The sequence below is a fragment of the Cryptosporidium sp. chipmunk genotype I genome, assembly GCF_004936735.1.
Source record: "Cryptosporidium sp. chipmunk genotype I strain 37763 chromosome Unknown contig_15, whole genome shotgun sequence".
Classification (NCBI taxonomy): domain Eukaryota; phylum Apicomplexa; class Conoidasida; order Eucoccidiorida; family Cryptosporidiidae; genus Cryptosporidium; species Cryptosporidium sp. chipmunk genotype I.
This window is the reverse complement of record NW_027125583.1, coordinates 22,274-45,120: the sequence shown is the minus strand read 5'-3', so window position 1 is coordinate 45,120 and position 22,847 is coordinate 22,274. Positions and strand designations below refer to the sequence as shown.

Here is a 22,847-nt window from a genome sequence, read left to right as displayed (position 1 = left end):
GGAAAAAAAAATTTATCAGAAAGTGCGTATTTAACGAAACTTAAGAAAATAGTTTCCTAAATTCTTTAACCAGGATTAATCTAAATACTAAATTTTCCTTCCCGCCTCTTCCTCGCACGGATTAAATATTTTTTTTTTATATGCAAATTTTCTTTATTTGCATGTGGCGCCCTATCTTGCATATAATTTAATCAATTACTGACATAATCTGCAATTGTTTTAAGAGGGAAAATTAATGAAATTAAGAGAAAGGTTTTAAATTAATTTGCTTTTGAATCCAAGTAACATAAAGTAAGTTATATGTTAGTATCCGTCATTACAAAGTGTTGGAAAGCCAGTTAATTTATATTACAAAAAAAAGGTGTAATTGATATAAAAGGTTTTTTTTATTTAATTTTTTTCTTTTGAAAAAGAACTTCATTTTGAGAATATTTTAAATTTGTACTTGCTTATTACAATTTATGCTGAGTTATTTGATTATATGAAACTGAGTCAATTCAGATTTTTATATATAATACTTAAACTCCTTTCATTATATATTTTTATTTTCACTCTGAAAACTAGAAATGATTTACTAAAATTCAATCATTTTCTGACTCAAAATAACCTTATACAAGCTTATTCATTCCACCCAAAATTATCTCGTCAAATTTTAAGTATTTCTTTTATTGAAAATCAGCCAATTAAACATTACGAAAACAGTTCCGATGATCAAAAAAATAAAGAAAATGGATCAAAGAAAGAACGTGAAATAGATTCAGATGATGGAACATGCTCTGATATTAAAAAACCAATTAAACTTGACAATATTGGAGCTTGTAAATTAAGATCAAGTTCAAGCCCAGGATCTATATCTAGCTGGAGATCACCTTTAAGATCAACTTCAAGGTCGAGATCGAAATCAAGGTCGAGATCAAAGTCAAGGTCGAGATCAAAGTCAAGGTCGAGATCAAAGTCAAGGTCGAGATCAAAGTCAAGGTCGAGATCAAAGTCAAGGTCGGAATCAAGAAGACTAATGAAGAATTTGATAGGATCAGACTCTGTACTTTATTGCAGAACTCTCGCCCCAACTACATCACCACTGAATTTTGAAGATCGAATTGGTTCTAGTGGACCTTCCTCATCATTGGAAAAACTACCTGCTCTTTACTCACTTGAATTGAGTACAGAAGAAGTTTTTCAAATTTTGCAATCAAAAGATTCTTCCAGTCTAGAAGAAGTATCTCCTCATTCATTAGATTTGAGTTTAGATGAATTAATAAGATTGGCCTCGAATAGCGCCGCTATGTTAAGAGATTTGGAAAAAGCCTTTACAAAAGAAAAATCTAAATTAGTTGCTGGTGACAAAAACTATCGTAGAAGGCTGGCTACCCTTGATGACTTTTTAAAGGTGGAATCATCTAAAATTATTAAAAGTAGCGAAAAGATATATACATTTGCATTCTTAATTATACAAATTTTGTATATAAGAAAGGTTAACGCATTTGAAAGCACTTCGGCCGATATTACACGAAGTGATCCAGATCATAAAAAGGACACTCAAAGACGAATTGTTTTTATTGCAGAATTAGTTTGTTACTTGCAAGAATTATTTCGAATGATGCACTGTAATCAAGCATTTATTTCCAGTCTAGTCTTGTGTGGTTATCTCAGAGATTTGATTGAAAAAAACGAAAGTATTAATAAAAGTTTAGTTAAACATATGACTTTATTAGAAGAATCGTCTGGAATTGTGGAAAATAATGGTAGAATTAAAAGAAGGAAAAAAATAGGAAGATTCAAGAAATCATTTGGTACAGGCGATCCGAATATTCTAAATCAGAAATTAAAAGAAAAAAAATTGCATGCTAAATTCAGAAAATTGTTTACGAGTTCTGATATTGGGCTTGAAAGTATTGAATAAATATTAATATGTGTGAATTAATTGAGCAGAGAAATACAACTTAAAGTATACCATTATGATTAATTAGATCTTAAAGTGATTTAACAAATGGAATGGATAAAATGCCGTTTAACTAATATCTGACAATGTGTAAATACATTAACAATAAACTTAACACAAATTAAAAAATAAGACTAGTTGCTCTAAAATCTATTTTCAACTAGTAATAAATGCAAATTTTTGCTAGTTTACCCTATAAATTACTTGGTTGTAGTTCTCAGCAATTTTTTTTATGAATTGCGTAAAATTGCATGATTAATTATTTTTTTTTGCTTACGCGCCTTTTTGCCTTAATTACTAATTATTCATCGAATAATTTAATTGTAATTTTTTTTTTTAATATAAGTGAATTAAGGTTTAAATATAGAAAATATCAGATTTTTAATTAAACTAAATCTCACCAGAAAATTAAAAGGCAGTTTCTTATGGTAAAATTCAACTAAATAGCGAAGAATTGCTATTATTTTATATTAACTAGAATCTTAATTTTTTCAAATAAAAACAAACTCAAAATTTTGAGAAATTATAGAAAAATTTGGTATTTATTTGACTTTAAATAACAATGCTTACTTTCCGCTGTTATTATGGATGAATATTCTGTCATTTAGTCCGTTTCTTTTGAAAATAAAATTTTCAAGAAGCATAGCAATAAGTGAATTTTGTGTTATTTAAAAAAAAAATAAAAATAAAATTCTTTTTTTTGGTTACTAGTTTACATTTAATTATTAAGAAAAAAGGGATGGATTTCATATTTGGTTATGTCAAGTTTATTTTTCTAGTCAATTTTTTTTTAAATCCATTCTATTCAAAAAAGTTTAATTTTGAATTTAATTTATTATCTGAATTATTTACAAGAAATTACAAAGAGACAATATTGGTTGATGTGTCATTAAACCAAATATCTGAGGATTCAAAAAGCGAATCGTCAGAAAGTTTGGTTTCATTTTTTAGTTTGGAGAGTTTTCAATCTTGTTTTTCGGAATTCCAATCACAAAGTTCTTACGAAAGTGCCCTTGGAAATGACTTAAGTGATTCTGGACAAACTCCATGTGAGTATGAGTTTACCTGTACTCCTAGTGAAATATTTAAAATGATTAATGAAAAGAATTTCAAGAAGTTAAAAAAAGTAAAACCTTCTTCAATTTCAAAAGCTTTAGATAAATTGAATAAAGAAGTTGAGGTAATACTTGGAAATTATAATAAGCATACATGTAATCTAGAGGCTACATTGTCACAATTTAATTTAGATAGAGCAGCATTTAAAGAGCAGATTGACATAATTGAGAAGGAGCTTGAATCAATAATTAAAAGAGCAAACTGTTATTTAAATTACTATGATTATCACATGTTTTTCTTGTTTAAACTTTTATTTTCAACTAAAGTAAAACGATTTGAATCTGCAACAAAGCAATTTCGTACAAGTTTATATTATAGTAAACTTAATGATTCACAGCGGAAAATTGCATTCCAAAGTGAACTATTATCCTTATTGTCTAATGCATTCACATATTATTTCTGTGAGCATTCTTTGTTAAATAATCTTCGTTTATGTAAATTCATCAAGAAGAAGTATTTAAAAGCTACGCAAGGTCATGGTAAAGCAATTAAGTCACATGAAAAAGCAATTGAGTCACATGAAAAAGCAATTGGGAAATTTAATACTGCTAGTGGAGCACAAGAACTTAGCTCAGGCGAAAAAAAACAAAAAAAAGGTTTACTATCTAGAACTGCATCAAGAGTTACAAGAGTATTCAGGAATAAGAGTAGACGCTGATCAACTAACATAAGTAAGTCCATTGGTATTGTTTGAAATTTTGGCTTTTATTTTTGCTATAAAAGTTATTTTTACTATTAAAATACATTAATAAATTCAGTTAAATTGCGCGCGCAACCCGTGCGTTTACTTTCAAATAAACTGCGATTTTAAAAAGTTTAAACCAGCATTTTAAAATCAGTAAAGTGGGTTTAAAGAAAGCAATAAAGGCTAATTGGATCATTTTTGTGAATTTGAATTACGGGCAAGTTTTTTTCTTAAAGAGTTATAAGTTTAACTATGTATAATTTAGTATTACTTAGATATTCACAATGTTTTATTTTGTGAATAAATTACCGGTTCACTGCGAATATGATCGATGAAATTAAATTTTATTTCGAAACTATTTTTTGTAATTATTTCTCTAATTATTTTATTTTTTAAAATATTTCTACAATGTGGGGGAAATGAATTGCATGTGTAATATTTCAAATTTGGCGCTGGGCCCGGTATATGTATAAAACGATAATGTGTTCTAATACTGGGAGATAATGAAGTTTGAGTAAATAAAGGCTTAAATGGAATTTTGAAAAATGTATATTTTACGAGAGAATCAAAATTTTATTATAATGACAAAGTAATGAAAAATAAATTAAGATAGAAGTGTAATATAATTTATTATTTATGATTAGTTGAAAGGATTAAAAAAAGAAAAGATAATTAAAGTATTTAATGACTTAACGCTAAATTTAAATTAAAAGAAGCAACAAATACCATACTAAATTATTTAAAAAAGAATTGAGTAGTTGCATCCATATTGACTTTTATAAAATTTAGTACAAAGTCGATTAAAGAAACAAAGAGAAAAGATGTTTACATATAAGTTTGTCTTCGTGGTTTTATCCGTAATTTTTTTACCGTGTGATATTTTTTCACATAAATATTGTCCATATAATTTAGTTTTAAAAAATTGGGTTTATATTTCAGAAAGTAAATTTCATAAAGTTTCATTTTCTCAACTCAGAAATACACAAGAAACAAATAATTTTTCTGGTTTTAAGTTATATTCAAAACTAGAAAATATGGAGCCTGACCAGTTATTTAGTAATTTTGAATCAAGTGGCGATACTTGGTTATTAGATTTAACGACAAATGAATTGGAGTTGGTATTAGATCAGCTAAGATTTTTGCTGCTTTTACAGTTAAAAAGACACAATGAGCTTTTAAGCATGCCACAAACGGAGTTATCAGAATCACTGGAAAAAGCCAATGAGTTAAAAGTATCTGAGGAGTTTTATAATAAGCTCTTGGAATATATATTAATACTGCTGACAAAAATTCTTGAAAAGAAGCAATTAAAGTTTGAAACAGATTCTGAGCAAATAATGGTTTCGAATAGATTTACTGAACTTGAATTGATTCAAAGGGAAGTACATTTCCTTCAAGAAATTAAAGACTTTGTAAGGAACCTTTATTTTATTTTTCATTGTAAAGGTCCATTGACAAAAAACAGCTCACTATGTAACTTTCTTACTAATTTCTATTCCGATACTCAAGTCAAATTTTTGTCGAAAACAAAAAGTCTTTATGAAGCCTATAATAAATATGAAAACGAGTGGGAAGACATTAGTGAAGTACCTTTTGTACTAAAGCATAAAAGAATGAACAGAAAATCTAGGTTAAAAAGGTACAAATATAAAAGTAAGGCCAAAAAAATTAATTTCAGAAAAACTAGATTAAAATCGAAGACAAAATCCAAACTTAAGAGTAAAATTAAATCAGAATTAAAAGTGAAATAAACACCAACTCTAGATGAATTCTGGATGCGTGTTTGTATGTTTGCGATGGTTACATGTGTATATATTTATATTTAGTTTTTGGCAGAACTGATTGTTGTTTTAATATTTGCATATAGTGATTCATTGTTCTCCAATCCACTTTAGTTATATCAAATTATAATACTATTTAGAACCTAGAAATAATTTTGAATTCTAGTATTAGTGAAGAACATGATTTTTAAAACAATTAGAATATGATTCCAAAATAACCAAGTTGGATTGGAAATAAGGTAGAAATAAATAACTTTAAAAAGTTTTGATCTGATATTGAACTGGAATCGTGCAATTAAGTTAAAAAAAAAAACTATCAAATTAATTTCAAGAGAAGGAAATCACTAACAATCCTTTCTGTATGAGTGATTAACCTTGTTGAAGCTATTTATCTATTGCAAACTATAAATTTGTGATTAAAAGTTAACTCACGATTCTAATTTTAAAAAAATAATAAAACTTCAGAATAAGAGCTAATTATTACTTTTAATTAATTAATTAAAGTTGCATTAGCAGAGGATCAATTTATTTGTTAATACTGGATATTTATAATTAAGATTTATTTTCTAGTAATTGGGAATTGAAAAAATATTTGAAAACTTTAGTATTACGCGCCTAAATTGAATTTAGAACTTAAAATTAGTGAAAATGAAAAATATAAAATATTTCCCACTCAAAAAAAAAAAATTTTGGACTCAGAAATTAATTAATAAGTATTTAAGTAAAATTTGATAAAAATAAGCCCTCTGTTGCCCAAATTATGAATGAAATTAAATTACTTATTAATGTTTATACTTTTCTTTACTATATTAATAATTATTATCTGTATAATTTTTGCATGTGCACAAATTTGGCGGGAATTTCAAAATTTCGAGTTCTTAAATAAAATAAATATTAAGGTATTATATGATGAACAAAAAATTGAATTGCTCATGGTTAAAATGCTAGAAAATTGTTTATTTTTTTTAAATACAGAATTAGCCAGTTTAAATTCCGTCAATAATGTAGCTTGTAGTTAAAGATTGAAGGAAATATAAAATTATATATATATCTAAAGGTAAAATAAAACTTGTTCTCTAATTTTTTTTTAATTAAAAGTGTATCTTAGAACATTTAAAAAGTGAATTTTAATATTTAAAAATGGAAATACAGACCAAGTTTTACATATTAATACTTTATTATACATCTTCATAAAATCTTCCAAAATTTTAATACTTTTTTTTTATATATATATAACTTGAGATTTCTTCCTAAGATTTTTTTTTAAGCTATCAATTATTTTGATTGACTACATTAGTAAAAATTTGAAAAATTTTAAAGATTGAATCAGAAGATATTCTTTTTAATGTCAATTAAGGATGATTTAAGACTTTGTAGTATTCAGGAGTTAGCTATTTTAAAAACTTGATAAAAATCAAATATGATAGATACCTGCTTAATTTGTTTTTGTTTCATGATCTATTCTTAAGAGTATTCCATATTCTAGAATAAAATATTAATTCGCCGAGTTTTATTTTTATCAAAGAGTTTATTAAATTTCTAAATCAAAAATTGAAAGAAGTTATTGCAATTAGCACTTAAATATTAGTGTCATTTTTTGAAGTTTTATTAGAAAAAACTAGAATAATTAATAGAAATTAGAAATTCTGGCCAGAATAAACCAAATTTTTTTAATAACAGAAACAGAAATTGTTAAAAAATTTAAATATGCAAATATTTAAACTATAGTGAATAAAACTTTAAACTCTAAGCAATTTAATTATCACTCCAAATGAAAACATAGTTCGGAAATTATTATGAATGTATTAAAGGAGAGCTAAAATACATAGAAGTATATTAACTTTGTCTTGTTAAAGAAATATTAACTTAGTAACATTAAAAACTAATCAATTCACAATTGATATTTGAATAATGGCGCCAAATTCCTGCAAAAATATTCTATTTTGACATTAATTCAATTATATTACGATTATATTAGTTTTGCAAAAAAAAGTTAATAGTATAGTATTAATATAATAATAATACGAATAGTTATTTTTATGTTAAAAAAAGAGAATATTGAATAATGACCAAAAGTGAACATCTGATCATTAATATTTCCCTCGAATTTTTTCTTTAAGATTAATAATTTATTTTATATTATTAAGACTGATATTATGATTTAAATGGATAATGTGTTAAGAGGGAATTGGCGGGTTTGTGGGTAAGTACAGAGAGTTGATAAATTTCAAATTAGTAATATTTATTGGAAACTTTTTATTCAATAATTTTCACAGTTTTTTAAATAATAATTAAAAAATTCAATTCCTATTATTAAATTTTCAAAATATGAACTAGTTTTTTTATCTTTACCACTCGTTGTGTTGAGCTATTTATCAAGTTCAATTTTTAATTAGGCAGCTTTTAGATGAGAAAAAAAGATATTTTAAATACCACATTTATTTGTAAAGATTATAATAAAACAAAACTTTTCTATTGAAATTTGTTCAATTTAAAATAAGTATTTCAGATGACTTTTAATATTTTTGTCGAGTATTTTTACATTTTAGTTATTATCAAAGTAAATTATGTGATTTCATTAAGAAGTAATAAATTTTCTTCTATAAAGAGTCCCATATCAATTTTGAGTGAATTAGGAGAGTATTCAGTTAATTTAAAAATTATCGAATTACAAAAAAAAGTTGATTTCTGTTCATCATCACTATCTAAAGTAAATAATGAATTAATTTCAGCAAGGCTACGAATTGCTGAGAAATCTAAAGAAAATAATAATCATAAAAATGAAGAGGAACTGATAGCTAAGTTAACTAAAAAAGTTCGAGAAATTGGTCTGGAGTGCAATAGCTTTGTAGATTTACTATTATTAAAAAGAATTAATTGTTTTAACCAAGTTGCATTAGATGACGATGTTAAAACAGAAACTAACGTAAAAGAGAAAATTAACAATATTGTTAATAATCTCGTAATCACGGAAAACAATGCACCATTTATTAGGTCACTAATTTACAAAGTTAAATGTCATAGTTTCTCAACAAATGAGCATTGTAAGTTGCTTACAAGTAAATTATTTTTTTATATGGCAGTTACTCCAAAAGAAATCATCGAGAATTTTGAAAACATTAAATTGGTAGATACAGAGTAAAATAGAACAGAGCTTTCCAGAGTTTTATAAATGTTGAAAGTTAATTTCGAGCAGAATTTGGTAAAATTAATCGTTTATTAACTTTTGTTAATTCACGAATATAACTAATTTAACATGTAGCACTAAAGTGAAGTTTGGCGCCAAAGCAGATTTTTTTTTTCTATAAATGTAATAGTAAAAATTGACTCATTTAAAAGTATTATAGCAATAGAAATAAAGAAGAATAAAGGAAGAAATATATAGAAAATAAACGGTAAGAATTGGTATTTTTGGTTCAATTTATGAGTAGATGTTAGGAAATCAGGTATAATAGAGATTTTGATCTCAAAATTGAATTTGATAATTTGTATTCAAATACGCTAGGTATAAAGCATCGTAATAAGTTGAGGTTGAGGCAGGTAGGAAAGCAGAGATGGACAAATTATATGTGAAGGTGCTGGACTTTATCAAAAAAATTGATGAGAGGGAGTTGGACTATATGGATATTTTGTTCAAGGATGAAATCTACTTGTGGCAAAAAGATTTAGTAACAAACTATGAGGAAACTACAAAAAAATTAGAAAGGCAAAGAGATAGTCGAGAAAAATACAAACTAATGACAAGGTTTGTAGATACTGAAGGAAATCTTCCCCTAAGCAATGTTGACACAATTAGAAAGAACAATTTGAGAAGGAATTTACCAAATTTTAGAAAAAAGTATGAGTGGAACAGCAATATTTGGCTTCCTAACGAAATTAAAAAGCTTGAAAAATTGGTTAAAGTTCATTTGTTTAAATCAGTTTTGGAGATAAAGTTAAAATTAGGAATTGACCATTTTAGATTTAATCTCCAAGATTCACAAAATGACGAAGATGTTTCAAGTAAGATGATGGAGTTGAACAAGTTACTACTCAATCTGTCATATAAAGATTCTAATTTTAAAATTGATGAATACTGGACAGAGTTTTGGAACCTAATTTCTTTAGATTTGGGAAATAGGTGTGAGAGAACTGGAAGAGACTGTCAGATTACTTGGTATCATTTTATTGATCCAAACATCAACAGAAGACCGTGGGAAAAAGCTGAGGATCTTCGCCTCTTGGCCTTAGTTTCACAAAATGAAGGTTTTAATTGGTTTAAAATTGCACAGGAATTAAATAGTGGTAGAACTCCCTATCAGTGTATTTTAAGATATCAAAGAAGTTTAAATAAAAACTTGATTAAAAGCTCCTGGACTAAACAAGAGGATGAGAAGTTGCTATCTGCTGTAGAGTCTTTTGGAGGATTCGATCTCCTTGAATTAAATAAGAGAAGCACAAGCAAGTGGAATTTTGTTGCGAATCTTCTTCCGGGCAGAACTAATCAACAGTGCAGAACTAGGTATGTTAGGAGTTTAAAAAAAGATTTAAAGCATGGATCTTGGTCATTATATGAGGATGTTAGGCTTCAGTTTGCCTATTTCGTATATGGAAACAACTCGTGGATCAAAATATCAAGACATATTAAGGGAAGAAGCGACTCAAAGTGCAGAGAAAGATATATGAACATGTTACTACCAGATATAAAGAAAGGAAAGTGGACTGAAGAGGAAAACAAAATGCTCATTCTTGCTGTTAACAGATTTGGTCCTGGAAATTGGAGTCTTATTAAAAACTTTGTCATTGGGAGAACAGATGCTGACTGCTCAAAACAATGGGAGAAGCTTGATCCTGCTTCTTCTTTCCAATATGACATTATTAGGGCAACCCAAAAACATATGCTCCCTCTGAGTTATAAGTGGATTGGTCTCTCTAGGTCAAACCACAAGCTTCTGAATGCAATACAAAATCAGAATCAGGGATTCAGTAAAAGTGACTTTATTCAGCCAAAATTATCCGGGTCAGACTTCTTTGTCAAGCCTGCTCAAAATATTCTCAGTATTGCTCAACATATCCTCTCTATTTACAATAATAATTTTAATTCACGAAATGACGTGTCAGATTTTTATATAAGTCAATTGATTCAACAATTAGAGCAAAATAGGACTAATGATCAACTTGTTGACCAGATATTGCTTAAGGTTCAGCGTTCTCTGATTAATTTAATAAAGAGGAAATACTAGTTAGTTCCTTTTTTTAAATAATACTTAATTTATCAACAAAAATATTTTTTTCTGTACTTTTTCCCTATACCGGTGTTTAATCATTTTCCCCACATTATGCGCAGGTAATGTGTGCATAAATTATTGCCGGTATATAAATTTAGCCATAAAAAATTACGTAATAAATAATAATTATTATATTAATTATTACTAAAATATTTATAAAAAAAAGACATATTTTTTGACATTTTATTAAAAAGGAGGAACAATTTCCGATATTCTAAATTTTCTAACAAGCCACAAAGCTCTAGCTAAAACTAAACTAGGGAACCCTTTATATGTGAAATTAATCCCAGCTTGGAAAAATTAAATGAAATATTTTAGAATTTAAGTTTTGCGATATATGCTTAAAATTAAGATTTAAGTTATTAAGGCCAAAATTAAAGTGCCAGGATTTATAAATGAAGATTAAGATTTACAAAGTTAAATGCACTCGAAAAGTGTGAAAAAACACTCAAGATTGCTAAACAGTCAAAAATTTTGGTATTCTGACTTTCAATAAAAGCAAGAAAATGACAGAATCATTCGGGAAATCAATTATAGTGACAGCTGAAGATGAAAATATTAATGGGATAAACAAGAAACCAGTATGGATCTCAAGAAAAATTATCTTAAATTTATCAGGAGAAGTTAGAGATGCTAATAAATACCCATCAAATAACTATTCAGGATGTAAGTATAATCTATTCCAGTTTTTGTCCCTTGCTCTTTGGTCACGATGCAAGAGGATTCCGATCATTATTTCATTTTTGTCATTTATTGTTTCGTTTTTCGTGTATTCAAGAAATCGCGATTTTAAATGGATAATTTTGGGATTCACATTAATTTTTTCCATTCTTCCATCGTTGATTATGGATATTTGCATATATACAAAAATAAGGCTGCACGACTATAAGATAAATAGCAGGTATTGCATAGTTTTTGACAACGATAAGATGGAGTTTGTGATTTCTAGATGGAGGAATCTCAAAGTAGGAGATATCGTTTGCGTTTTAGATGGCGAACAATTCCCAGCCGATGTAGTAGTTCTCCATTCTAGTTGTAAGAAGGCTTATATTTCTTCCGAAATGGTGGATGGTTCAAGATTAGTTAGGACATGCGAGCCTACTGGGGTTCAGACAGATTTAGAAAGGGCGATAAAGGACTTCATTCTTTCACCAGCTCGTATCACCTGTGACGTTCCTTCTGGCGATATTAACCACTTTGAAGGTTCACTAAAATGGGAGGGGAAGCCCAGAGCTAAGGCATTAACTATAGACAATTTTGCACAAATGTTTTCAAGGTTAAGATTTGCGAATTGGGTATTGGCTATTGTTGTTTATGCAGGTACTGATACAAGAATAGCAATAAGACAGCATTTAGCACTGGAAAATAAAAATAAATACAATCCAACAACGAAGCTCGAGAATACAGTTTCAAAGATCTGCATTGCCCTATTTTTGCTTGTTTCATGCTTAGGGATTAACATATTCACAAGCAAGGACTCCAACTTTGAGGCTTATTTAAATAAGGTCATTGCCTTATCGGAAGTGAGTGGGAGGCTTCACAGAGTACGATGGCATATAATTGCAGAATTTGCAGCCATTTTCAACTTTTTTATTCCAATTACTCTTACAGCTATTACTGACATAATCAGGATCGTTGGAATTTTTAGGTTTTCAAAAAATAAGGCTCTAACTACAGACTACACTAGTGCGGTTTATAATCAAGTCTCTTTCACAGACCTAAAGTTGAATCCTTGTATTTCTAAAGAGCCAAGCATCCTCCAGACCCTTAACGAGACTCGAGGTAAGAATAATACTGATTCAAAAAACTCAAGCTACAATGACTTGAAACCCAAATTTCAAGAGGACTTGATTACTGACTCCAGTTCAAAGCCTTTGGATATTACATTTAATAAATGCGACTCTCTGGACTCATTTGGAGAAGTAGACATTTCTCTGATTCATCAGAACTCAATTATGGAAACTCAGCCAATGAGACTCAAGATCATCAGTTTGAATAATGGCCAGGAGTACATTTTCAAGAAGACTCAAAAGATCAACGCCTCTCCAAAATTCTCCATTATTTCGGGGCTGCTTTGGAAGCAACATTCAATTTCCTGGCAGAGGAACGAGTCCTCCAAGTTTTCAAAAGGCTCAATAAGAGTAGTCAGACCCGGAAGAGGAGTTTCGATGACCAATTTTGGATTAATTCCTCCAAACAAGCTTGAGTTGTTTCACTATTTCAGCGTCTTGCTAGCAATCTCCAAGCTTAGTGTGATTAAAAATAAGAATAAGGGTCCTAGATATGATAAGAATGTGCCAGGATCAAAAGGAATGGATGTAAGCTTGGATGGACAGAACAATAAGAAGAAAATAAGAAATTACTATACAAAGCTTTTATTCCAGATTAGGGGCCTCAAGAACGCCTTAATTGATTTGCCTCCAGATCCCCTCAAAGTAGAGCCTAGGGACGCCTGGCCACCGCTGCCAAAGATTAAGCTGAATTTTCAACAGAGAAATAGGCAAATATCGGTTAAAAGTATCCATGACTTTTCTAGCATAGCTTCAGAAAGTGCAGAGATGGAGTTGAATCTTGATCCTGTTCCAAGCTCGGAAATGAAAAAAAGTTACAGTAGCCACTTTCACCCAGCCTTGCCAACCCATTTGTTTCCTAAAAGAGTAATACAACTGCTAAATCACATTATTCTCTCCAATCAAAGAAAAAGAGTGGCTTTAAAGAACTCTAGATCTTCTAATGACCACAGCACAGACCAGCAGGAGCCCCTATACTCTGGAATTGGTCATCATTATCAAAACCAGGGAAGCAAGGATTATCGAGTATTCGACACTAGGAAGATTCAGATTAATAAGGAGGATAATGAGGAGATCCTTTACTTGCTTTTTAACAATATTGTCAAGCTTACTAGGAATTTTTATGGTTGGAGTACCGGAAGAAAATATAAGATACCAAATGAATACTCAATGTTAGTTAAAAACTTACTAATGGAGTCTATTGAATACTCCCTGAATACCTGCTTTAAGGGCGAAAAAGAGGACAAAAATGGAACTTTGAAAGGACTAAGCTCTTTGAATAAAGTAACAAGTCGCACAATATCTATTGTAAGTGAGGAAAATGAAGGGTCCATCAAAAAAGGTTCTGTTCTAATTGATATGTTATATGCAATGGCAATTTGCAACTCTACGGTACCTCATTTAAGGATTGTAAAACAGAATGAAGGACCAAAAGTAAATAGAAAGGTCTCGGATGACAGACATTCAAATTCCCATGAGTCTTCGGAGATTCATCTTAAGTTAACTGGAATTAAGGAGCTTAAGAGGGATAGGATTACAAGTGGAAAGAAACTCAATTACTTTCACGAAATTCCACGCGAAATTATCAATAAGCCATTATTTCCCTTTAATGGCCATGCAAACAGTAACTTGAGCAACAATAGCAGTGAAACTGGATCCAAGCTCGAGAAGAGCACAACTAATATTTTTAAGAATGACTTGAAAATACCTTTCTTTACGAAAAAGAGAACAGGAGCTATAACTAAGTCACTAAATTTTTCCAGATCTTCCACGGTTAACAGTGGAAGAAGGCTGTATATTGCGTCAAAATCCATGAGTATGGGTGAAAGTATGAGCTCTGACTTCCTCAGGAGATCATCCTCAAGCAGAGTCCTCTCCTCAAGTGAGAGCCGTTTCTTTGGAAAGTCTTTAAGAGGTAATAAAAATTGTGGCAAAGCCCCCAAACGCTCAAATAACGTAAGAAACACTAGAATAACCCACAGATACAACACAAACTATGAGAAGCTACACAAACAAAGGAGGGTTGGGTGCCTTAATAGCCATGCAAAAGAGATTCTACTCACCAAGTATTACTTGAACTACTATTTCAATGCTTCCCAGCTTGGTGAGGAGTCACAAAAGAGCCAAGATGAAGATAAACTATTTAAAAATAGTGACGGAAAAGCAGAAAGTATGTTTAATAATAAATGCTGGAAGAACCTCGGAAAGAAGCTGAGGAATCTGAGCTTTTCATATAGAATAAAAAGCAGGGAAGAGAAGATTTGCAAATACAATGAGAACTTTCCGAGATCTTATGTCCAATATTCCGGTATCGATGAAAATGACTTGACTATAGTACATACAGCGGCATCCTGTGGCATGAGGTTGGTTTTAGTGAATTCCCAATATGTAGTAGTGGAGAGTCTGGGAAGAACAGTGTTTTCGTCTTTGATATATAAAAGTGAGGACAAGGCGAAGCAGGAGATCTCCATGATTGTTAAGTTTTTTCAGAAGAAGGACGCAATTCTGTATGTGAGAGGGGTGGCGGAACACATCCTTCCACTCCTTAACCCCTCACTAATAAGCCATCAGAGTTGCAGTTCAGTAACCTGTAAATGCATTGATCACCATGCTTCTAAAAGCAGCAATCCTGCGAGTATAGCTAGTCAAAACTACGAGGATCTTATTTTCAAGATCAAAAAGCTGCAATACCAAGGATATAAAGTATTCATATTTGCAAGGAAAATCATATCTGAAGAAGAATTAGCAAAGATGAGTTTGAGACACAAACTGAATGAACATAACAGCGGATTTAGGTTTTTGTTGGACTCTTCTGCTGATGATTATTTCCAAAAGCTCAAAACTAAATTGGAGTACCTAGGCCATGTTGGAATAGAATACAGGATTCAAGAAAAAGTACCAAAGTCAATCAGGAGCATGCTGGACTTTGGTATCAAGCCTTGGTTCCTCTTTAATATATCTTCAGTTAATTCAATTAGACTGATGCACAAAATCTTCCCAAACTATGACAAGATCCCCTTAATCAGACTTGACAGGCTTCCTTTGAAGAATAAAGGTAAGGCTATGTCGTTCCTATCATCTGTATATAATGAATTGAAGATCATTATGAATAACAACTACAGAGTTATTGAGAAATTTCACATATTTGCAGAAAAAGTCATCAAAATGGACGATTCTTCTAGTTTCCAGAAGAAATTTTCGAGTGGAGATATTTACGATGACTTTGAAGAGACTAGAAATGATTTTTTTAATACTAAAAAGAAGATTTCCAATGTGGAGCTTTTGAAGGCTCTGATCACAATTTCCAGCCTAAACGGGGAAATACAGCTTTCTCAACTGGGAGCTGCAATGGCAGAATACTCCATGACAGACTATTCAGAGACTGGTGGAGGTAGGAATAACTTTTTTAACATCAATGAGGACTGGCTCAGTTGGGGAGGATCTGTTTCTGGCCACGGAATTCTTAATTCTCTTCCAGGTATTGTATTCTCAGCTTTGCAACTGAATGAAATCTTTGAATCCAGAGACTTACTTAACTACTTCTTTTCAGTGGCTTTAATATCACCTTTTGTTGTAGTTAGTAACGCAAAATTTTCTGATATTAATACAATTTCAAATTACCTCAAGAATAATGTTTTACCGAGACCTGTAATACTTGGCATATCCGGAATTACAGGTAACGTTCCAGTTTTGTCATCTTGTGACATTTCTATTTCAGTTTCTTTATCGAATGATATTGCTGATAAAGATAAAAGAATAAATAATGGGTTTGAGACTGGAAGTGAAAAAGATAACAATTATAAGGATAAAATGAGATTATACAGATTAGGGAAGATTTTTAAACTTTGGAGACTGATTAAGAAGAAAAGTAATAGCTCTTCTCAAAAAACAAATATCACCAATAATTATCCACTAAATAGTTTTACAGAAGAAGGTCACCCATTAACAGTTTACAGCAGCAGAACTTTTGATAATAGTATCGAGAAGGATTCTTACTTGGTAACTGAGGCATTGTCTGAAAAGATGGAAAGTAACCATTTGAAAAAGAAATCCAACATTTCTGTACATAACTACACTATCCAGGATATCTTTAAGAATTCCGAAGATAACTTTGTGATCAACCCAGTTACCGATGTAACTGTACGTAAATTCCATCAGATTATTCCACTACTCTCAAGGGCAGGAAGACTTACAACTTTTAGAATTTGTTTGGTCATATTCAATAACATCTTCAAGCTCTTCTTTCTAATATTCCCGAACTTAATATTCCAGTTTTACACTGAGTGGTCTGGCACTATACTGCAACAACTGGATGTAGTAAGCATATACATTATGTTTTGGACAGTACTGAATCCCATATTTTTTGGTATTTATGGAATAGACGTGCCAAAGTACCTTTTGGATCTCCCTTACTTATATAGCTCTTCAAGGTCTGGTTATCACTCTCACTGGATTAATTTTATTGGTGCTTTTCTTGAATCACTCGTACTGGGAATCATATCCTTTTACTTTTCGGCAATCCTATGTTCAGCCTCTCCGTACACTAATGGAATCTCTTCAGATATTTCAATACTCTCTGCATCTCTGACAATGTATTGTATCTTGGGGACCCTGTTTTCATTTCTTCTTAAGGTCAAGTCCTTTTCGATATCCCTAATCATGACTGTACTCTTTAAGATATGCTCCATTTTGCTAATCATTCTGCTACTGACACTCAAGAAGCATAGATATAACTATATCTTTCTCCTCTATGGACTATACACAGAACGCTCCTATATTTTTTTCCTTACTATTCCACTATTCATATCCTACGTGGTACTTTTTAACTTGATTTGGAAGATTATCATTCACCACAGCTTACCAGATCCCTCAACTTGCGTTAGAGATTGGTGGCTAATCCATATCAACGAGAGCTCAAGAGTATTTAAAAGGCCACTTATTCATGCAATAAAGAATTCTTTCGAGAAAATGAAACCTTTAAAGTTCATAAGTAATGTTTTATCATTAATCAAAGTATTGCTTTGGCACGAATGGACGATGATAAAAAATCATCTGCAACTGGGAAGAGACAGTCAGGATGAATGTGTGAATCCCATGCTATTTGAGTCCTTTAAGATCCCAACTCTTACGGATTTAATTACGTCCCAATATCAGAGATACTTCATTTGGAAGCTTAAAAACACGAAAAATAAACCACAGGATTCCAGCAGGGATAACTCCAATTCTATTAACAACTTACCCCTCGAAGAAAACAAAGAGACTTATGAGAACCATCATCATATGATTCACTTAGAACTACAGCCCCAGATAATCATTTCATCGCATTCTAACGATATTGACAATAAACCCTTTTTTAAGGATTCACTCAGAGGAAAAACTATGGAAACGGAAATAGCCGTTCAAAACCAAACGCATAATACGCCCATGGGAAACTTACCGTTCAGAAAACCTATAAAGTTTTTCAAACCAATAGAAATAAATTACTTCGGAGATAATCGGGTCTACGTGGAAAATATGTCACTTGAAGAGTGGAAAAGGCGGGTAGTTTTGCATGCAAATGTAATTTGGAGCCCCAAACAGATTTACATGCAAAGCGTAGCCCCCGTTGTAAAAACGTGGAGAGTGAAGGGAATAAGATCCTTGCAATTTGCTCAGAGCTTAAGGAAGTTTTCCACTAGAGAATTAGAGGAGTACAATAGTTTCATATTGGATTATGCGTCATTCTTGTCAGACAATAGAGTGGGATTAGTAGCAATACAAACCAATGGTGCTAACTCTTCTAGAGCTTTTGGGAAGTTAGTTTTCAACAACAATGTTAATATGGAGTCGAATGAGAGGATTATAACTCAAAATGCGAAAGCTGGGAAAAATTTGGAGGGGCTTTCAAATACAGTAATTTCAATAACTCCCCATAACTCTTCGGTTCATCCCAGAACGCAAGAGGCTTCTACAATCGATCTAAATATTAACTTAATTAACAGCTCTTCAAGTTACGGAAGAATGTCAACTTTTTCTGAAGACGTTAAGGCTCTTTTAAACCCATTCAAATTAACATTTAAGGTGAGTCAATTAGAGTTGGAATACCAAATTGAAAGACAGATTGAGGCATATGAACATAGAAATGCTTTGAGAGCAGTTTTATGTGTAATTTCAGGGATCTTCTTAACCTTAGGCCCTTTTTCTGTCAATGTTTCAAGCACAGATTTCAGTTGGGTTGGAGTACTTTCAGTCATTTTTTGTTCATCAATATTTATGAATTTTGTATTGAGCTATATTTATGGCAAGAATAGCCTAAGTGTCAGATCTCAGCTTCCTTTACTAATAATGATCTCAGTATCTTCAATATTAACTTCAAGTCATGGGTTTGCTTTGGCTGTAATATTCCCAATTATATCCTTTATCATTTTTAGAGTTGGGTTTATTCCTGGGGTTTATGTAACAATCATTGGTTTTTCTAGTGTTGTAATTGGTCAGTTTGTATGGAAGATGCCAAATTCGTATTGGATAAGATATTTACCCATATTGGTTGGTATTAATACATTCTGTGGATTTCTTGGGTATCGATCAGAATTATTATATAGAGCACAATTTCTTTTAGAAACACACACAAATGACCTAAGACAGAGACAAAGACAAATACTCGATACGATGCTTCCTTCATTTATTGTTGAAAGACTATTAATTGACCAGAAAAATAATTCAAGGTTTTCAAGCGAAAGCGTTGAAGATAGAGGTACCGTATCTATATTGTTTTGCGATATTTACGATTTTCACAGTATTGTTGCAGTCTTGCAGCCAAAGAAGCTTATTTCCCTCCTTGATCACTTTTTCCTGACACTGGATTGTCTTATTGATAGTTATAGCTGCACTAAGATCGAGACAGTTTTTGAGACTTATTTAGTAGCCTCTTGTTTGGATCCTTATGATGAAGCTTCAACTACATCAGAGAATTTCAAGTCCAGAAAGAATCATGACGAATCTTATCTCCAAAAGCCTAGAAAGGCTGTGATTAACAGATCTTTGATGGATATTATCAATTTACTGAGGTTCGCTCTGCAGATGCACAAGATAGGATCTTCCTTCTTCTATGAGATTCCTAGTACCAAGAATCTAGATCTTACACAGCTTGAGACAGAAAACCTTATGATTGGAGTCGGCCCCCTCACAAGTCCATCTTATTCTTCAAAAGATAAAGGTGGTAAGAATTCCTCCTTTATTTCCACCGGTCAAGAAATGACTCTTAAACAGCTTAAGCTCAAAATTGGAATTCACTCTGGAAGAGTTATTTCCGGAGTTGTTGGTACAAATAAACCTCAATATGCTCTTTTTGGTGATACTGTAAACACTGCAAGCAGGATGAAGTCCTCCTGTGAAATAGGAAAGATTCAAGTATCTTCGGTGACTCATGATTTGATTAAGGATATATCTATTTTGAAGTGGAAGGAAAAGAGATCTTTCGTTAAAGGCAAGGGAATGATGGACACCTTTACTTTAGAAAGTGTTTCTGGATCTGCATATCCAAATTATACGTGTATTAGAAAACAAGAGACACATGGCAAGGGAGTTGGAGCCATTCAGATTGGCAATTACAATATAAAGAGTTCCTCTGACTTTGACATTTTGGCTCAAAATGACATTTTACTCAAGTACCTTGATAAAAGAAATCACCAGGAAGTTTCCCAAAAAAATCCTAATTCTATTTCTACTGCCAATCAGCTCAATCAAGAGCAAGGAGCTTCAGAATTTGCATCCACGGTACCGCCACCCCCACTCTCAGTTTTTATTGAAGATGAAAGAAGGAAAGATCGCTTTTCCCAAGAATGTGTTCCAGAAACCTTTAAGCTCTCAGAAGAGCAGGGCCTCATTATTGATAAGGAATATAGGGAAGAAGTGGAGTATGATCGCGTGGAGAATACCGAAGATCCACCCACTCCTTCTCAAAATTCGCTGATTGAGGAAGCTGAAGATCAGAATTTCTTCTTACTGAACGAAAAGATCGGTCAAGACATAGAGCTTCAGCTAAGAAGTCAGGGCTCTACATCACTAGGGTTTTTCAGGAGCGATAAGCATAATCCACCCTTAGTAGCTTCTGACCGCTTTCTTTCTTCCGAAAATCACCATGAACCCATTACAAAGCCTAGTAAAAAAAGAATGAGAACAAGATTCAAAAGAACAGCTGAAAAATCTTGCCTATCAATCTCTCGTAACTCTTCTGGCTACAATCAAAAACTTGAAAGAATCAATTCTAATCAATTAATCAACTCTATCAGGAGAGACATCAACAATCAAACAAGTGGTAGGGATCGGAAAAAGAAGGAGAAGATCACAGACTTAATGAGTCTCACCCTTGGATTTAAAAACAATGAAATTGAACAAAAGTATCTGATTACCTACTACTCCGATCTAACCACTCTTAAAACTATTGAAGAAAGTCTTGTTATAGTCATTGTTACGCTTGTATTGCAAACTTTAATATATACAGTATTACCCTGTGGCCAAAATCAAGAAGAAGGTATCTCAGGATTTAGGATACTTTGGACTGTCAGGATTATTTATATATCGTCTGTTTTCCTTTCATGGCTCGTATTGTTCAGTACGTACGCAAATTATCAAATTCAAAGCTCAACAGAAATATCTACATCTGGGGTACCAAGTACATCTGAATTAGGAGTTTCTGGATTAACCAGAGCTGGAGGTGTGGGTGAGGAGGCTAGACAGCTATCTAGAGACAAATGGAAAGGACAATTGAGTTTGGAAAATACTAAGCATGTCGGAGGACCCATCTTATTTTTGAATGCCGTTCTGGCAGGAGGAGCTTCAATGTTAATGCTGACAATATTGTGGCAATTCACTATGGTAGATAGTTCGATATCTTTATGGTGTGATGAAGAGATTCTGGAGCTTTTACTATTAGCAACAGTGCATCATAACGCTGGTTTACTTTTCAGGTACATCGTTTTGTTTGATCTATTGATTATGTTTCTTATATTAACTATCTTTTTGGTTGGGATTAATGTCAATCTAGAAGGTATCGTGGTATATTGTGTGGCATTATTAGTGAATATCATTGCAGCTTATTCTAGAGAAAAGACAGGAAGAGCAATTTTCTATGGTACTTTGGTTGCAGGTAACTGTGAGCAGAAAGCAGAAGAGTTATTGGTTGCAATGCTTCCTAGGAAAGTTTTGGTAGATTTCCAAGAAGACAAGTTAAAATTGGCATATATTCATAAGAATGTCACGTTTTTGTTCTCAGATATATGTGGCTTTACTCAATGGGCTATGACAGTCGAGGCAGAGAGTGTAGTTTATATGCTAAGTAGTTTATATGCTCAGTTTGACGAATCTCTCTCTAAGTTTGGATTATTCAAACTGTTTACTATTGGAGATGCTTATGTAGCAATGAGTGAGCCAGAGATTGATCCGTTTGAGGAAAAGTCTGTAATGACTTCTTCTAAAAAGATCAAGAAGAAAAACAAAGATTCTCTGGCAAATGCAAATTTTGCAACAATGGGAGGAGGGTTCAGCACAGGATTAGGTGGCTTGGGGATGACCTCCGGATCAGGAATGAATCAAGTAAACTCAGGTAGTAATTATTTGACCCACAATTCTTCCTTTAGAAGCTCTTCTCCAAGTATTTTGAGCAATCCAACCTCAAGCAAACAATCATCTTCATCTGGTAGCAGCAGCAGTAGTAGCAATAGTAAGAATCAGCAGATCTATAACTTGAATATATCCCAGATGGAAGGTTACTCTCCAGCTGAAGGAGCTAGAAGAAGTATTGCAATGGCACATGATATGTTGGAGAGGATTGCTTTTGTAAGGGAGAAACTATCACTTCCTGAGTTGAATATGAGGATTGGTCTACATTATGGAGGATGCATTGGGGGTATTGTAGGAAGCTCTAGACTAAGATACGAGGTTTGGGGGCACGATGTAATAATAGGAAACAGGATGGAATCCTGTGGTACTCCTGGAAATATAACAATTTCAGGTCAATTGCATGAAGTTTTGTCAAAAAACTTCAATCATCTTTTCAAATTTAGTTACATTGGAAAAGTGTCAATTAGGAAGCAGCAGATTGATATGTATAAGACGAGAATTAGGAGGAATGTACAACTTAAGATTAACAAAGTTTCAAACTCTGAGAATATGTCAAACTTGATTAAACGGAGTATAATTTACAATAATGAGAAGCAGGTGGAGAACTAAGAAAATGGGGGAGGGGCATTTACATAAATTACCTGAGGGAGAAAAAAAGTATTTTAG

At 31.8% G+C, this 22,847-nt stretch overlaps 6 protein-coding genes across 6 annotated transcripts; all 6 read left to right on the top strand.

Annotated features, from left to right (window-relative positions):
• Window positions 1-481: 481 nt before the first annotated feature.
• ELE39_000949 (serine arginine repetitive matrix 2-like) lies at window positions 482-1,903 on the top strand (the record flags this gene model as incomplete). Its single annotated transcript, XM_067344026.1, has 1 exon — window positions 482-1,903. One exon carries the CDS (start codon window positions 482-484, stop codon window positions 1,901-1,903), a length of 1,422 nt encoding a protein of 473 aa, XP_067202707.1.
• A 778-nt stretch (window positions 1,904-2,681) lies between these two features.
• ELE39_000948 (uncharacterized protein) lies at window positions 2,682-3,716 on the top strand (the record flags this gene model as incomplete). The annotated part of the gene is made up of 1 exon (XM_067344025.1): window positions 2,682-3,716. The coding sequence occupies one exon, from the start codon at window positions 2,682-2,684 to the stop codon at window positions 3,714-3,716; it is 1,035 nt and encodes a 344-aa protein (XP_067202706.1).
• Window positions 3,717-4,564: 848 nt separating this feature from the next.
• On the top strand, window positions 4,565-5,494 carry ELE39_000947 (uncharacterized protein; the record flags this gene model as incomplete). Its single annotated transcript, XM_067344024.1, has 1 exon — window positions 4,565-5,494. The coding sequence occupies one exon, from the start codon at window positions 4,565-4,567 to the stop codon at window positions 5,492-5,494; it is 930 nt and encodes a 309-aa protein (XP_067202705.1).
• Window positions 5,495-8,033: 2,539 nt separating this feature from the next.
• Window positions 8,034-8,666, top strand: ELE39_000946 (uncharacterized protein; the record flags this gene model as incomplete). The annotated part of the gene is made up of 1 exon (XM_067344023.1): window positions 8,034-8,666. One exon carries the CDS (start codon window positions 8,034-8,036, stop codon window positions 8,664-8,666), a length of 633 nt encoding a protein of 210 aa, XP_067202704.1.
• A 412-nt stretch (window positions 8,667-9,078) lies between these two features.
• Window positions 9,079-10,746, top strand: ELE39_000945 (SNAPc like transcription factor with 4 MYB SANT domains; the record flags this gene model as incomplete). The annotated part of the gene is made up of 1 exon (XM_067344022.1): window positions 9,079-10,746. The coding sequence occupies one exon, from the start codon at window positions 9,079-9,081 to the stop codon at window positions 10,744-10,746; it is 1,668 nt and encodes a 555-aa protein (XP_067202703.1).
• A 551-nt stretch (window positions 10,747-11,297) lies between these two features.
• Window positions 11,298-22,790, top strand: ELE39_000944 (P-type ATpase fused to two adenyl cyclase domains and 21 transmembrane regions; the record flags this gene model as incomplete). The annotated part of the gene is made up of 1 exon (XM_067344021.1): window positions 11,298-22,790. One exon carries the CDS (start codon window positions 11,298-11,300, stop codon window positions 22,788-22,790), a length of 11,493 nt encoding a protein of 3,830 aa, XP_067202702.1.
• Between the last annotated feature and the right edge of the window lie 57 nt (window positions 22,791-22,847).